This window comes from Rhinopithecus bieti, unplaced genomic scaffold (assembly GCF_001698545.2).
Source record: "Rhinopithecus bieti isolate Rb0 unplaced genomic scaffold, ASM169854v2 scaffold_13558, whole genome shotgun sequence".
NCBI lineage: Eukaryota > Metazoa > Chordata > Mammalia > Primates > Cercopithecidae > Rhinopithecus > Rhinopithecus bieti.
In genome coordinates, this window is record NW_016808198.1 from 824,391 (window position 1) to 843,142 (window position 18,752).

At 32.2% G+C, this 18,752-nt stretch overlaps 1 protein-coding gene across 1 annotated transcript in view; it reads left to right on the plus strand.

The window, feature by feature from the left end:
* The first annotated feature begins 8,662 nt into the window (after positions 1-8,662).
* Positions 8,663-18,752, plus strand: part of DCDC1 (doublecortin domain containing 1) — a 393,105-nt gene continuing 383,015 nt past the window's right edge. Inside the window, exon 1 of the mRNA XM_017885762.1 lies at positions 8,663-8,823. Coding sequence (XP_017741251.1) covers positions 8,755-8,823 — 69 coding nt within the window. The 5' untranslated portion in view covers positions 8,663-8,754. The remainder of the gene's footprint in view (positions 8,824-18,752) is intronic.

The following is an 18,752-nucleotide window of genomic DNA, read 5'->3' on the forward strand; positions in this document are numbered from 1 at the left end:
TCTTTGACTTTTAAATAGAATCATTTAAAACAAGCAATCATGAATTCTAAATAGAGGACTTAAATAGGAGGTTTGTAAACATTACATGATCTCCTACTTTGTCTCCTACAGATACACCCATTTATCTGGGAAGGGGCATACATATTTGGGAGTACCTTTCTTAAAGACAATAGATGGTAGCCACAGTATATTGTGACCTACTTCCCACTGGAAGAAATATTGTTTATATGTTGGTGTAGGAAATCTCAGGCTCCGTGTAGGGAGCTTGAATCTCTCTCCATACAAGAATCTCTCTCTGTTCATTAAATATTTTTTAGTAGTCAGTGATCCCATGTTGGGTCCTAATGATTACTGTATGTTTTCCTGAGGGTTCAAAACCATTTTATAATCTGTTCTATAACTTTTAGGGAATTAACATTAGGCTTATAGATAAAGTTTCTTCTTTAAATTTAAGTGTATTTGCCTCTCTTCAGTCCTTGAGTTCCTTAGAATTTACCTTTACTTTTCAAATTTTATGAAATGTAAAATTTAGGTCTCTTGCTGAAGAAGGGTGCCAAGTGCTGGCAGTAATTAATCAGTCCGTAAATCTCTCTAGGGCAAGACTTGGTGTATACAAAGGCAGCCAGTTAAGAGCCTGTTGTCTCAGAAAGATGCTGCTCAGGAAGTCTTCATTCCTTGGAATTGTGGTCTCTTTGACTTTGCCTTGGTTCCAGGGTTTCTTAGACATGGTCCTCAGGGTCTTCTAGTGACTTCCCGGCATAAGACTTCGTCTACCCTTGTTGCTTATATCAAAACAGAATGTGGTTAAGTAACCACTGATTTATATATTTACTATTGATCTACAGAGGTTGTCAAGAATGTTGCTAAGGCTTGAGTTTTAAAAGTATTTTAGTGGCAGTTAGAGATCTCCCATTATATAACTGGATCACTGTTATCTTTTATTAAATATGTGAAGGCAGAATTGTGCAATCTGAACATTCACAAAGTAGTCTAATCTATTTGTAGACTCTTTAATCTTTGTCAGAAATTCCCTGTTGAAATCTTTAAAACATAGACTCTCTTTTATATTCATGAAGATATAATCATCACTCCTAGTTTTGTTGGGGTAAACTTGTTTTAGTCATTCATGTAATTTTAAACCAAATCCTTGCTTTTCAAAATCCTTGTTTGTCTTTCTGTCTTCTGGTTTTATGTCTCTTATTTTCAGCCTTAGAACTCTAAAGTCAAAACTCCTATTCTGACTCTAATGACTTGTCCATGATCCCAGAATTTTATTATAAAATATATTGTAATAAGTATAATTGCCAATGAAAACAGCCTAATTGCTACTACCTGTTGTAAAACAATGTCTTACATAGCTCTCAGCATTTCAAAGTTATGTAAAAGAACACGACTCAGCAGAGATTCTCTTTCTCCTAAGAGTTTTAGAAGAGAGAAGAAATCATAGACAAAATATGTAAAACACTAATTATAGAAGATTCTGTCTTTGTGAAACAAACGTGGAGAAATAAATGTCAAAGGGAATCCTCCATTTTGTTGCTGAAACGATTAAGGCTTTTTTTATAGTCTATCACATTTAAAGTATAAATCTCTCATGACATATTTATTTACATCTTAAATAAATCATTAAAATGTAAGTAATATGTTGACTTAGTATTTACATTCAAGGGCACCAAACTGTTTTACCCACATTAGCTGACTTCTAAGTCTCTCTGAATTAGGTATGTTTGTTCTGGGTGTTATTATTATTCCTACTTTGAGTCTTAAAAGGAGAAAATAAAAGAACAAAAGGTTAAATACATCTTTAGATTTGTATGAATGTGACCGTACAATGTAACAGTGGAATTTCAAGACATTTTACAATTAGCTTGCTTTTGAATGTTATTTACATATGTAAGTGCTTTGTATAATTGATTTTATTCCTAAGTTTTACTATGTTTTCTATTACTTATTTTCTGACTGAGTCAAAAGTTAATTTGTGCCTAATTTAATACCATTTGGGTTAAACTTTTGGGATAGTAATATAAATACAAATACTCTGAAGTAATAAAAGTGTCAGTTATTAGATCAAGTAATTATATAATGACATTTCTGAAGACCATTACTTCTATTTTGTGTTAGATTTATTTGTTGAGTTCTGTGCATTATACTTCCTAAAACTAAGATAATACTTGAAGTTTTGCACAGAGCTTTAAAGTTTACAATACCATGTCATGCATATTCAATTTTATGTATTGGTGTAGGCCATGGCCACATAAAAATTGGCTAGGTGTAGTTAATTCTCAATATTTCTTTAAGTAATCTTAAATTGCATGTATACCAAACCAATTATTTTATATTACTACTAAATATCAAATATTTTAGATGTCCAAGAAATTGAGTTCACAAAATCCTTGTATTTTCAAAGACACACACACTATTATTTTTGTTGAAGGGAAAAGAAAGATCAGACAATAGAATCCCAGCTTATTTCTACTTGTATAAATCAAGTCATTTAAATAAATGAATTGTGTATGGTGACCTGTTCTACCAATGTGCTACTGGGGATGTATGAAAAAAAAGATGTGCATGGTGGTGGAAGTAGAAAGAGGCATAAAGCGTATTGGAAAACTACCAAATGTTCCCTGCAAATGGGCCCTATTCAGAATCAGTAAGCGTATGATGAGTGAAGTGGTTTTGAATATCGCCTTTAGATTCCATGCTGTTACAAGGCCAGCCCTGAACATGGCAACTCTTATTTCCACACACAGTACCTCTTCACTCTCAATTTAACCCCCAAATCTGATGAACCCATTACTCCATACTTGATTTCATGGAACAAGGAGTAGATATAGTTACAAATGATCAATCACAAGCCGTGAACCAAAGCAGCAAGGCATTAACAATTCACACCATTTCGGTCCACTTGCTCAAGCAGAAGATGTGCCAGCATATTTAATGCACAGCTACTTCGTTCAGTTTAAGAAAAAAACATGACTCAGGCTGCATTTTCAAAATGGAGAGGACTTTCTAAGATTTCATACCTCCTAAGCTTTAATGTCAACATTCATCCACACATGAGTAATTAAAATAACCAGGTGTCCTATAAAGGTCATAAGGTCCAAATTAAATTTTACTCAGGTAAAAACAATATGACCTATGAAATTCTTCCCTTCAATGCATCACTATTCTGTTTGATCCTATCATACAAATCAATGTCTCTTACAGCAGTATTATAACACTGTAGACCCCACAGGCAATATGCCGTCAGTTTAATAGGATCACTGAAAAACTAAAGCAGCTGTGAAAGATTGCTCTAAGTATAGCAATCGTGTGCTTGTCATTTTGTTCAGTGGAGGAAAAATCCAAATTTGGGTAGGCATCCGTATTTAAGAAAACGACTGCTAAATCTTTTCTCATAAGTACCTTAGGGACAATAAGATTTGACATACAGCATGTAAACAAAAGTACACAGCAGCTGTTAGTTTAGTTTTGTTTGGATAAAAATACACTGATATAAATCAAGCAACACAGCAGACAGTGTGTTCTCCATCATTCAATCTTCCCTGCAGACCATGCTTTTGAATGGTGTCTAATGGTTGCTGTGGGACCAGGAGCTTTCCAGCTATTACCCAAAGCTGGATAAGGAACATTAAAATACACACATACCTTGGCACTAGCTCAAACTCCCTGCAGTCATACTTCCTGGGCTGGGAAGCAGTCACATCTAAGTATCTTTTAAGAACTTACTTTGTTTTGACCGAAGAAGGCTTTTTAGGTCAACTTCATTAAAAAAAAAAAAAAAAATGCCAGTTGAACTGGTTGAATTGCTGGGAAATTTCCAAATGCCTTGTTGTATTTCTAAATGATACCTTGTTAGCAATAGCCAAGTATTTTAGAAGCTGGACCTGCAGCTTGCTGCCAAAGAGTATATAGAAGTTTCTTTATAGGTAACTATACTCTGGGCAGTGTGCTTTTCTTTCATAGTCTCATGTACTCTTACTGAAATGTGAAAATTACAATATTATGTAAATTATGGTTATGGATATTTAATTGGCATGACTTTTAATTTTTTTTTGCAAGCAAGTTATTAAAGCCTTTGATTATTCCCTGTGCTTCCTGAAATGCTATTAATAAAAAATCCTGATCTTTGTAGCTTTCCATATTAGATTGAAATGCAGTATGTAAAGTAGCCCTTTCAATGTAGGATGTTGCTTTTGGAGAGGGATATATATTCCCTAGGTATAGATCATGACAGAATATTCCAGTCTAAATCTGATAGACAAATTTGATTAGCTTTGTGGTTTCTCTTCAGAGGGATTTTTGGTTCCTTGTCATGTACTTCCTCCATTATGTATCCCAAGTAAGTTCACACTTCTTATCAGTGATGAAATAGTTTTAATATAAGATCCTCTTGAAGACTGAACAGTTTATTTTCTTATTTAACATTTCAACTCGTTTTGGGGGTTCTTAGAAGAAATTACCTTTTTTATTTAAAATAGTTATTTTGACCTTGATCTAATATTATTGCTCTGCATTTAAATTTTATTATGTGCCTTTTTCTGTAGAAGCATGATTTATGACAAGGTAGGATAAAGTATGTAAGGGTTTTCCAAGGACTTCTAAAAAATACCCATCTCTGGCCTTCTCCTGTCTAGTTAATGCTTCCTTCCCAAATCTTATGGCTTTCTTTTTATATTTATTTTCCTCATTAGTCTTCATAATCATATAAGGAAAATTAAAATAAAAACAGTTGCACACATCCTAAATATGCTTTGAAATTCAGGAATATTCATGTTTATTTAACAAATTTGGATCAATTTTTTTTAGGTTATAGAAAGGTACAGGTTCTAAATGATCATGGATAGTTATAGTTATGTTCTTAAAACTTACCCAGAAGACTGTCTACAGTGTATCTGCAGTACCATTTATTCATCTAGTAGACACTTGCTGAGCACTGCTTTCACCAAACTAAAAAATATGGCTTCAAACTCCAGAAGGTTTCAGGATTTACTGGGGGATGAAAGTGGGAGGGGAGAAGATATAAACTAATACAAATTGATAAGAAAAAAGAAACAGAAAGCAACAACAACAAAAAAGAGAGAATGCTATGGGAGGCATAGAGGGGGGAGCAATTAATTCTACTTAAATCATTTAGGATATTTTGCCAGAGGTGGTAACATTTGATATGAGCCTTGAAGTATAAGAATATATTAATAGGTGGGAAAAGGGGGGAGAAAATGGGAAAGGAATGAAACAGTGTGAGTGAGAAAGGTGTCAGTTGATAATTATGAAATTAATATAGCTACTAGTTTTGGTTATATAATCTGTTTACCTATGATGCTCACTACCAGCTCTGTCCAGTGAAGTTACTCTTTTTGGTCACATGAGTTATCAACAGCCTTAGTCTTAGCGCCAAACTCATTGAAATGATTGCATTAATTTTCATTTTGCCCTATAATCATAACTTGAGATGAGACAAAAGGAATAAAAAGTAATAATCCACATAGCTTTTCATCTTTCCAGAGGTGGAAATGATCCCAATGAAATGATTCCATTTGACTGATGTATGCATAATTGCTAAATTTAAGGAATGATCAACTTCCAAACCATTTAATATGAAATGTTGAGGGCTAGCTTAATGAAAATACTGAAAAGAGAAGTTCTTACCACAATCATGTGAACAGGAGAAACTAGGTAGAACACCTGTAATACAGGCCTTTCGCATAAGAAGAAATGTTTATGTGTAGTTATGCACACAAATATTAAAAGACCATAGGATAACCTATTTGAATGAGGCAATATTTCTACGTAGTAGTTTGAAGACAGAGAAGCACGTGATTGGAAGGACACAAAATAATAAGGGAAAAGGGAACTCTACATAAAAGAGAAGAAAACCATTGGTTAAGAGTACTTATGAGCTATGATTTGGTATAGAATATTAGGAATATCCACTAAAACACTTAAATAACTAATTCACATCCATGTTAAAATCTATGGTTGAGGTTAAAAAGTCAAGCGACTTCTTTTTTAAAAAATCAATTATTCAATAATATTTTAAAAGTACATTTTAGGCCAAGGCTCCTTTTTAAATGGACAGTTCTTTAATTCTAACTGCTTAATAAATATTATTATTTTTTAGTATAACATAGGCTGATTTATATATCCTTTTTAAGTACTTAGGCGTATCATTTTCTTATGTTTTCTGTACCTTCCTAGTTAGTGGAAACATTGTTTGTTCTTGGAGTGTGCTTTGTCTTCCTTTTCAAGAAGATCATCAAAGTTACTAGTTTGCAGCTTCCAAAAAGAAAGAGCCTTCTAATCCCTAGTTCAGAGGCTAACCTTTATTAGTGCTCTCGTGGTTATAATGAGGACCCTGCTTCCAGCAGGGAGATTCTGGAATACTGAACAGATTATTCAACAAGTTCAGAGCAGATTCTGAAGTCCCTTATAAAACCTGCTTGTGAATACTGCTTTCTTTGCTTTGCTGTTTCTGGTTTCCATAGTATTCCTAATTACATAAATCATGTGGAACATGGGAGCTGTTTTCCATCCAGTATCAATTCTGACACTGCTTATGCTGTGGTATAGTTTTCATTTTTTTTCTAAGCTGTATTTTTTTTTCTAAAATTCTTATGGACAGTGTAACCTGAAAACCTGGAATTTTGTTGTTAGATCTAGTAAGTGCTTTTTTTGGAGTCCCTTGGGTTGACATAAAGAATTTGAAAGTTATTTTGTGACAAGTATAGATAGAGAATCTGATAAAATTTTCTCGTGTTTAAATTCAAGATTAACTCTAGGGTGTAAATCATTCAAGCTTATCACCTACTGCTCAATTTATTAAATTTTATTTCAACTTAGTATCTATTTATGTAGTGCCTTTCAGTGTTCAAAAAGTATGGCAGGTTCAATGAGTATACCAATTAAAGGTATATGAATTAAAATCTAATGCATAGTAATATATAAATGTGTAGCAATAAACTAAAGGCACTGATGATTCTTAAGCTAGGTTTCTTTTGAAAAAAATTGTAATCAAGATTGATTTATATTTTACATTTTGTAAAGGTTGAAGAGTTATAATTCTGAATATAAGCTCATTTATCTTTTAATTTGTATTGCTTTTATAATATTTATGATCTTTTTTTAAAGTTTGAGGTGTTTGTTATAAGACTTAGAAAAGCAATTACTCTAAGAGAGTATAAAAATGGCGTTGATAGATGAATTTCAGGATTAGTTTCTCAAGCTAAATAAGTGAATTTTATGCACATATCTAAGAAGATGTTTCAGCAGTCATTGGCTCATAATTTCCTCCTAACTTTATTTATACTCTATTAGTAGCAAAATCTTGAACTCCGTTTTCAACATTCTCCTTAGTGTTGAACATATTAGACAGACTATATATTATACTTTGCTAGAGAGTTGTGGAACTTAGTGCCATGAAATGCATAACTTTTTTACCAAGAGCAAAATTTAGCAGAATACCAGCAGCAAAGGCCATTTGCATAACTCAGCCTCTCAGCAGCTCAGCTGAACCTAATTGTAATTCAATTTCCAGATTGCTATGCTAGGCCTCTTTGCATAAAATATGCAACATATAACATAACTAACAGCATGACCTATTTTCTTTGCCGGACCTATTTTCTTTGTCGGTGATCTATTTAATTCCTTTTTCTAGCAGAAATGTGTATCAGAATAAGGTAGCCAATGCATATTGGCTTATGTATGTTTAAGTTTGTGTATGTTTGTGTTATTATGTATGTTTAAGTTTGTGTCACATGTATATACTTAAATAATGACCAAATACAGAAAAATATCATTTACTTTTCTGGATTCCCAAGTGTGCCATTTTATTTCTTGATTTCTGGCTTTTCAGGGAAAATCTTGAAAAATGTTACCTAGCTGCCGTGTTATTGGACTGTTTTACACTAGAAAGACTTTATAAGCTAATCGTGTGAAAAAGTGTATGAACATGTTTGTCAACTCCTTGTGGATGTTGCAGTACATACCCATAAGTAAATATCTTTTATCTGTTTACAAAATGCATGCTGGAATAGCATTCCTAAATCCTTGACTGTTTCATATTCCAGAAACTGAAAAAAGAAAGGTATGATAAAATGCTTGCTTAAAATTCTCCCTGCTATTTTTAAATAGTCTTGCCATCCTGTTGTATGGATTACTTAAGGAATGCAACAAAAATCTTCAGATAGGATGGCTTATAAAGGTGTGGATTATATTTTATGAATGATTTCCAGATGTGATGTTTTAGGTATGTAGACTCCTCTGTAAGAAGCTATATACAGAAACAACATGGATCTTACAATTTTTTCAGGACAATGCAAGTAGATTTCAGCAAGGTTGGTTCCAACTCATCTGTGATAAATGAGAAGATAAGGCAATCAGTGCACACCATGACACTCTGTGCAGCTAGTTAGGCACACTTCAGAACTACTCAGGTGTGCTCACAAAGCTTATGAGTCTTGCATGGGGGGTGTCTCAATATAAATACATCCTTCATGGTGGCCACTAGTAATGCAGGAATTGCCTCTCTAAGACTTAACCCAGGTCAGATATAAATAATAGACGTTAAGAGTTAGCTCTGGTATTGGGGCTGTATTCCAGGCAGTGTATTTCGGTTGGGTTGGGTCAAAAGAATTTTTTCCCTTCTTTTCTCGCATAGTTCCTCTGCTTGAAAAATGCCTGCAAAATTCCATCACACCTTTGCGGGGACCACTTTGGGTCTCTAAGGGAGAAGGTTTCAGCCCCTCAGGAGCTAAGATGTACATCCAAGGAGTTCTTTTGGCCCTGTACCAACGATTAAAGTCTACAAAAAAATATTGTAAACAGGTGAGTCATCCCTCTTTAAAAATTGCTTTATTATATGTTTTAAAAATGTGCTTGGTTGTATAGAGGCAATGATTAGCATTGTGTCATAAAAGAACTGTGACATGTATTTTGTGAGCTCAGTGCCTGTTAGGGAGCCAAAAATGCTGCTTCTGTAATCTCAAAGCCAACAATAATGGAGCTAATTGTGTCTGTCTTTTGGTATAAGATGTCATATGTCTCATCTTTTCTTGCAGCGCATACTGGGCAAAGTGAAGGCAACTTCTTACGTGGAAATTCTGTAGACTATTACTTTAAGAAAATAAATAGCTCCTAAGTCATTTGAAGGTTTAAATGTTTAGCATTCTATTTTTTTCCAGCATAAAATCAGATTTTTGGGGGTTAGAATACAACAAATCACATTCTGAAAAATGAAATCGTGAATCAACTTCATGTCAAGAGTAACTTACTTCATTTATCCTTATTTAACTTCTCTGTTTCAGGAGTCAAAAGTATACAAACAGAGTTAGTTTATTTGAATCAGGTTAAACTGGATTTTGTCCTTTAATTCCTGTGTATTTATTTCATATTTGTATGTGTGTGTGTAAAGGGTGATATTTTTATAATCCATGTATAGGGACTTTTGATTTATCTTAAAGTATGATTCACATTTGTAAAACAGAATTACGAAGCCATTTATAACATAAAAATGAAATTGCCACATTTAAAAAATCCTCTTTGTACTTGGTTTTAAGAATTGAAGCACATATTTTTACCAAGCTAAATAAGGACTGGGTTTTATATTTTGAACTGGGAGGTTCCAGTTTAGAACTGGGCTCATTATCTGAGACCACAGACTGCTGAAAAATGAATATTTTGAAAGCATCATGCTATTATTCTCTGCTTGCAGAGAGGAAGGGGAGGTGGGAATGGGCTGTCAGTCTTAGTGTTCACACAGCACCTCCTGCTGTAGAGTTTGGAAAAGAACAACTTGTATTGACTTTGGAAGAAAGTGTTGTACTAAGGTATCCAGAATTAGCAAAAAACATCTTCCCACGAAAACTTCGCAAAATGTGTTTGGTTTGCCTCGTTAATTTCAGCAGATCCAGCAACAGGGTTAATAATTGTAATAGATAAGGCTATTCATAATAATACAATGAAAGAAATAAAAATCCAAACTAATGTTCTCTATTAAGCCAGTAGAAAATATAGAAACCAGTATAAAATATTTTATTTCATTTAGATTAAATTATTTTAGTTGTAATATTTACGTTTTAAGATATAATGATATTGTAAAATGGATCATGATGAACTGCATTACAATAATTTATTTGAAATTATGTGGTTTGATTCCACTTATTGAAATTTAAAATTATTTAATGTTAGAAGAAATAATGAGACAATTCTCCAATTCAAGAAAAGTACTGTTTAAATAAAATCTAAAGATAAATTTAAACATTTTCTAAGTTTTATTTCAAGTAAGGATGTTAGAAATAAGAAACATCCCAGAAAGTGATGGCATGTTTTTCTTCCACTGTCTTAAACATGTAAAATTTAAATAAGTATAAATTGCTATACTAGATTTAAAAGAGCTCTGTGCATTGTAAGAAAAAAATACTTTCAGAATTACTTAGTGCTTTAATTTAAAAATTTCTTTATGATTCAAAATTGATGAACAACATTTTATTAAATATTAAATTATGAACAAATATTAAATTAAATTAAATTTATTAATTTATAAATTAAATTATTTAACCTTTTAGTGTCTGTAATTGTCTGTTTGGGAAATCTGTAAAGATTTCAACATTATATGAATTTAAGAATATTTTGAAACCTATGCTCTTTGCCATTTCTCCTAAAGCTTTTTTCTTCCATTAAGTTGTAATTCAAAGGTTTCCATTCAGCAGTTTTAATATGATACTTAAGTTTTATTTTGAAGTATAAAAATGAAGAAAAATAAGCAAAAATTTGCTCATTATGCATTTTTATGTAAATTTCTGTTGCTTTAGATCTGCTCTATTTTATGTATGCTTGAGGTTTTCTTCTTTTGTAGTGTTATACCAAGACTTAATTTAAAATTATTTGAATATTTAGATAAGTCACTATAGTGATATGCTTATCAGACCATCAGTGCTTAGGTGTTAAGCCTGACAATATCTTTATTTGTGAGTGGGATTTCTTAGCAAATATCCTTCTTAAGCATTAATGAACTTTGTTTGAACTACACTTACTTCATTTGACCTTTGGTATAGCCTTTTCTATTTAGTTTTATATAAGATTGTGTTAAAGAATCTTTAGATAGGTGAAATGGAGTTAGGTGATGATTCCTATTTCCTTAACAAATTAAAGTTTATAAATGATATGATTAGATTTTTCTTGATATTATTTCAATTTATTTCACTTTTGAGATCACATATAAAAAAATATTGTCTTGATGTCTGTCAAAATATAAGCTTTAAATTTTGTCATTCCCAAAGGAAATTTCTTTTAATAAATTGCGATAATATAGCTTTAAAAGAAAAGCCAGGGCGACTGGTATTATGTTTACGAACTTACTCATTTTTCCATTTTTAACTTTAGCTTGGCTGTTATAGCATGCAACTGAATTAAGCACACTACATTAGGGTGGTCTTAAATATATACTGATTCGTGTGTATTAAAATGAGATATTATATTTAGAGCAGCATAAAGTCACTTAGTCTTACATTTATCACATTTATTTCCTTAAAAGTGGAAACATCTTAGAAATTGCTTGGAGCTAAGCAGAATCTATTTAATTGGTAATCTTTGCAATTGCATAAACGCATTCCTATGAAATGTAGTTAACACTTTCAGTGACAGGGCCTGTTCCATCTCATTAGCATTCTTGTTATGTAGTGGTGCTGTTGGTGGGGGTGTTGAAGTAGGAATGCCATTGTGTCGAGTTCTAGTGTTTGGGGACAAACACTGCTGTGGAAGGAACGTGTGAAAAGGCCACAGTCCTGTCAGTGAATGAGGAAGGCTGTGCTTTCTGTGTGCTTCAAGCAGGGAAGCTGTCATTCATAGGCCTAACACAGCTAAGCAGAGGCCAAAACACAAGGCTGCACTACCTTTTAAAATGATATTAGTGATTTTTAAACATGATCTTCTTTATTTATGATCCTACATAGAGCTTTTGGTTGCTGTCAGTAAACAAAATATGGTAGTCTGTTCAGAAACACTGTAAAGATGCATAAATGTGTATGGAACTGTGCCAGGCAGCTATACAAATAATGACTCAGAATGGCTGATGGGCAGTGTTAAGTACAAATGTGATTTCTGAGAAACACTCATTTCTGAAAATGTCTTCCCAAGTTTGAATTTTTCCCCAAACCAACAAAATTCCTGGAGACTTTTACAAAAGAATGTATAGCACTTTTTTTTTAATACAATTTTTGAAAATGCTTATAAACTTTCAGTTTTAATCATGTAAAGCTGTTCACAGTATGACCTAACAGTTCTTATAGATTGCATAGTTATTTTTGAAATTCAGAAAGATAAAAAGGGAAATGAGTATCTAACTATAATATCATGATAAGCACCATCTTAATTAGGAAGAGAGTCATAGCCCCTGAATTCGTTAAGCCATGAAAAAATGCATCTGTGAATTTATGAAATTTTAAGAAATTTTTAATTCTACTCCTAGTTTTTAGCACTTCAGAATAAAATGATTAAGTTTGAGATTAAATTTTAGCTGATTTGATTACTTAAAGCAAAATAAATAAACCAAAGTGTTCTCCAGTATTTCTTAAGTTCTTGGGGTATTTTCTAAACTTTGGTAGTGTATTGAAAAACACTGCAATTTCTATTTATGTCTGAAGTTGTGGGAAAATGTTTTATTTCTGTAATTTTAATTTAGAAATGTGTATTTGAGCTATTTGTAGTAAATCATTACTTAATAAAATTTGTTGAGGATTATATAATTTTTGGCCTGTGTGATTTAAATTTAAATTTTTTTGCATGTGTGTAGTCTCTTTTGTTTACTAATTTAAGCAAGTCAACTTTTTTGGATGCTGTTATTTATGCTATATGTAAAAGTTCTATATTTGGCATATTGTGTTTAGCAATCTCAGGTACTGAATTTCTATTTCAAAAATTAGGTTTTACTTTTTAAATTGTAACAATATTGCAGATTTATTTTGTAGGCATATTATTTGATGAGGAAATAACCATCTAGCTTCAGTATATATTGTTTTTGCAGTTTAAAATTGAAATTTAATTTTGTTAACATACTAAAACTAAGCTCTATCAAAGCACTTAGATTTTGTTTAAAAAATTGTGTAAGTTAATGTTGGCTCACTTTATCCACACTTTCAATAAGTTTATTAATTAGGTATCAAACAACAGTATAATATATATCCAGAATTGGTTCAGCTCAAAATATGCTTGAATTACATTTATTATTGACAAAATTTGTTTATTGCATAAAGCATTTAAAAGGAATCTTAGTGTTTTAATTTTCAAAAAAGAAGTGCTTAAAGTTTGTTTTTTCAGATCCTGTGTCAATTAAAATAATTTATTGGTTCTACATTATTGAATGAATAACTATTTCTATTTTATTTTCTGTATATACTTTAAAAATTGAGCTCTTTCTTTGACTTAGTCTTTCTGTGAGAACACTTAAAATATTTCAATATTTAAAAAACTTCTTAATTATCCTTTGAAACCTTGGAACAAAATCTATAATATATAAACACAATGTACTATTAAAAACATGAAAATAGTGTGACAGTCATTTCGAGATGAAAACTACTTCTGAAGGTTCTGATAAGTAATTTTTTTTTAGAATATTAGGTTGTTTGTAGATTTGAGTGATTGTTGATTTTTTTTTCCTGAAACCAAGCTGCATTCTAGTTACTTGAAGTATTTTAAGAACCTTAAACTTGTGTCTCTTTCGAAGTGTCATGCTTTGAGCAGGCCTAACATCAGTTAAATGAAGTGAAAATTGCATTCTTGTCTTGATAGAGATGAAAATGGATTTCTGGTCATGAAATAGATGTAGTTGTCACTTTTTAAAAAAGGTGTCAGCAGTTTGCTTCAGTGAGTAAGGTGCCAATTCAGTATAGCAGTAAACTTGTGATCTGAGCAATCAATAAAATGCTTCAATAACTTCTGCTTCATTACACTTATAATAAGAGGCTATAGATCCATGGCACATAAAATGTTGATAAAGAGGATATGTGGGGATCGACTGCGACAATTTTCTCAAAAGTACAGTAAGTGCAATATTGCCATCTAGAGTTTGTGCATAGGTAATTATTACAGAGAGGGGGGAAGCGACAGTGGAATAAAATAAGAAGTGATATTGAAATACTGTTTATTTTCCATCATTTATCCATGACACATTTATCTTCATGGAACATTTCATTTGACTTGTCATAAAGCTGTTTGTTTAGGTCAGGAGAAAATTTTGAAATCTGTATTTTTCTCTAATTCTCTTAGAATTATACTACCAAGTGTCAAATATGTATCTCTAGCTCAAAATTGAACTTTTTATCATGAAAACTATTTATTAAATAATTCACTTTGGAAAAAAATAGAGGTTTTTCTTTTTTACATGGTAATTCAGTTCTATAAAACCAGAGAGCTTTATTGACATCTCAGTTGGGTGTCTTTCAATTAGAAAAATTATCTTTATTAATGGTAAACCTCCTTTATAGAATAAGGGCCAACTTACGTTTCAAATGGTATTTTTAAATAAATTTTTTTTTACTTAAAAACTGCATCTCATGAAGGAAAGATAGACTTTTCTTCTTACGCAATTCTGAACATTTTCATGAAAAGTGAATTCTATTTGGAGATCATCTAGGAATATGTCTCCATCTTTATCAACACATTAAAAATATTAGTTATCACCTTACTGTTCTTGATTAATTAAAATTATTTAAATTGTTTCATTTTATAATACTTTTGAATGAACTAATATGGAAACATTTAAAAATCATTTATCCTCTGTACTTGTGACTGAATAGAAAATTGTATACAAATCTGAATTTAAGTGTTTTAATTGTAATACAGATAAAGTAAACTTAATATGGATATAGATGGACTTAACAAGGAAAGTTGTGTTTTTTCTCACTGAACTCTCTCTTCACAGAATATGGACCATTTTTCTAAGTTTATAGAGATAGGCCTTTAAATTTCTCTGAGATGAATAATTTGGCATTAATATATTATTAATGCATTTTTTCTAATACACTGTTGATGTATTTGTTTTTTATGTCTATGTGTGAATGACTTCCATAATTGTAAAAAATGGAAATGATTATAACATAAATTTATTTTCATTTTCTGACCAAAAATTTATTCTCAGACATCCTACTGTTATATCCCCACTTATATTTAAGATAATTCTTTAGTTATTTGAAGATATCCTTCTTTAGTTAGATGAAGATATCCTATGTTGAAATTTCTAATCATATTGGGTAGAAATATTGCATTTTAAAAACTCCAAATAAAGATAGAATTGTCCAGGCAAAGTACTTGAAAGTAGACCTGACAAATGTTCTTTAAATTACTCAACCACCTACAGGTATTATTGCCTATGACTCTTTTGAAATGAGAATAAATTTTATAGAGTTACAGCAGCAAAGTGAAAGAGTGTATTTGATAGATTCCCTGAACAGTTTCAACACCCACAGGTATTATTTGTAAGAAAACAATCATGCCGAGTCTTCAGCTGGTTAGAGAGGGCATAGCATTCTATCTTCACCTGACATCCTATCTGTTCCGTCAACATCCTGGGCCCCCTGCCTTCTGCCCCCTCCTCCCAAAACAATAATGCTCACTGAGAGGTTCGTGTGAATGGACAAGAATATGAATGTTTTTTTTTCCTTGAAGAACTAAAACGGTATTGAATGTACATTCTTAGTGGGAGGAAAACCAACTCTCTTGAGGATTGACTAGTATTTTCTATTTACTATTCAAATGGATCATTGTTGTCAATGATTGCTAGTTAAGATCTTTGGTTGTTGAGAAGTCTGACTAATGATTGATAAAGCAATTGTAAACATGTTGGGAATCATTGCTTTGCTTTATTTTATTCAGAGACCTATATAGTGGCTTCCTCTCACTTCTTGTTAGTAGCATTAGTTTGAGTAAACATCAATCTTAGAACAAACTTCTAATTTTCAAATAATATAATTCATTCTTTGCTCTTATTTTATATATTGCAAAAGGTGGGAATTAATATAACATTAATTTATTGCTGTCTTCCGTAAAACTTTCTCAATTATGTTAGAAAATCAGTTTTACATAACCTCCCTAAAATAATCAGTATCCTGTTACATTTCTAAAATATTTAAGTTTCTAAACATAGCCAGTCATGCATGGAAAAAGGATGTGGCAAGAGTTCATTTATTAACACTTAATATATGTGACTGGGAAGTAGATGTTGAAAGCTTCAGAGAAAAGAATTATAGCATAAATAAAAGGTGCTGGGAAGGGCTTCAGCCTTGGCAAACCACAGGTGAGTTACATTTTTTAGAACTGTACTGCCCAATACACTATACCTTGTGTTTTTAAACTAAAATGAAATAAAATTGAAAATTGGGTTCCTCAGTCTCCCTTGACACATTTTGATTACTCAATAGCTATATTATCACTGAAAATTCCACTGGACAATTCTTTTTTAGAAGGTAAAAATTCAGTCGCATGGGTAGTTATACTTCTGGTATTGGATTCCTCATTCTGTGATTAACAAAGTGACAAATCTTTGTTATGTCACCTGTAATACAGGCCTTTCACGTAAGAAGAAATGTAACTTTGTAACTTACAGGTGTTATGACAAGGTAGGATAAAGTATGTAAGGGTTTTCTAAGGACTTTTAAAAAATACCCATCTCTGGCCTTCTCCTGTCTAGTTAATGCTTCCTTCGCAAATCTTATGGCTTTCTTTTTATAATTATTTTCCTTCTTAGTCTTCATAATCATATAAGGTAAATTAAAATAAAAACAATTGCACACATCCTAAATATGCTTTGAAATTCAGGTATATTCATGTTTATTTAACAAATTTGGATCAAATTTCTTTAGGTTACAGAAAGTTATAAAAGTTATAGAAAGTTGTAAAAGTTAAGGTCTTTTAAAGGCCTGTATTACAGGTGTTTAAAGGCCTCATGGCCTTTGCTACTGGTATTCCAATTATACTTCTGGCATTGGAATCCTCATTCTGTGATTAACAAAGTGACAAATCTTTTAACATGATCAGGATCTAATTTGGTGTTGGATAGGTAAGGTGCTCCATTCCTCATAAAGCAAAACAAAGCAAATATTTTGAAAAAACCAAACCAAACCATATAGTTCACAATCTGTTTGCCATCCAACCACCAGGTGGACACCTTTAGGCCCTTCAGTGTCTCTTAAGATCCTTATAAAAGAACTATATAATGTGGCATCTTTAGGGACTATAATTCTACCAGTCACTGATTTAACCTTATCTTTTGGGTACCTCCCCACCCCAAAAAAGTAATTAGAGAACCAAAGAAGACAAACTCAAATGATGAAGTGTTGAATACCACTTATGTGCTCTGTGTATTAACCAGTATTGAAAATATAGGAGAATTCTCTAAGGCCTCACTCTCAGGAAGCTACTTTCTTGTTTTGGAGACAAGGCATACCCATGTGAAGCTATTAGAAAATATACTTATCAGTATAAAAAGAAGTGCTAAAATATGTGGTACAGATTCTATGTATTATGGGAACTTAAATAAAAGAAAGACTAACATGAAAATAGAATGAAAGCATTTTGAGGTTGAATGAATTTTAAAGGCTGTATAACCCAGTCCTCTCATTTTATAGATAATAAGACAGTAATACTTACCTCACTGAGTTTTTGTGAAGATTAAATCATGTATATAAAATTCTTTTTTTTTTTTTGAGACAAAGTCTCACTCTGTCACCTAGGCTGGAGTGCAGTGGCACGAGGTTGGCTCACTGCAACCTCCACCTCCCAGGTTCAAGCCATTCTCCTGCTTCAGCCTCCCGAGTAGCTGGGGTTACAGGCACATGCCACCATGCCCCGCTAATTTTTGTATTTTAGTGGAGATGGGTTTTCACCATATTGGCCAGGCTGGTCTTGAACTCCTGACCTCAGATGATCCGCCCACCTCGGCTTCTCAAAGTGCTGGGATTACAGGCATGAGCCACCAAAGACTCTTAAAACAGTACCTGGAACTTACTTACTTACTTACGAGTAAGTGCTCACTGAGGATTAGCTATCATTACTAGCGTCTTTATTATTAATATTATAAAGTAATTAAGACCAATGGCAGTGAGGTCCTTGTCTAAGGTGAGACAGCAAGATAGGGTTGTAATGGCACTAAAGCCTATCGTCATTAGCAAATGCAAGGCATGTTTTATTAACTGAAGTATGGGTAGAGTTTGAAAAGGAGATTCAGATAGGCAGTGGTATGAAGTCAGGAGTGAACAAGATATCATTTCAAACAGGTTATATGTGATTTTTAAAAAAAAGGATATCAGTGGCCTTTGGAAGCTAATGAAAACTTTGAGTGAATGGGATTAAAGAAAAAATTGGCGTTGGAGAATTAAGGGCAGTGGGTATAGATAGGACCTCTCAGAGGTTGAGAGTGGTATATTTTTTTAAAGTTCACAGCATATTAAATAATGAAGAAATGCCAAAACAGGATTTTAAAACTATTAAGTATATTTTACATGATTACCCTTAAAATTAATTCTATTAACAAAAAGCACAGTATGATATAATTGTTCTATTTACGTGATAATTAAAAGATTTCTTAAAAATATTAATCATAACCCATTTTGGGGGCATGATCTGGTGATGGGGCAGATATTTCAAAATGACTGTCTTCTCCAGAGTATCCTGTCACTGTACCTTCTTGATTGTATGTGTAACTTTATTTGCAGATAATGAAAAAAGCTAAATTTGTGGCCTATTTCGAATGTAAGACTAAGGTC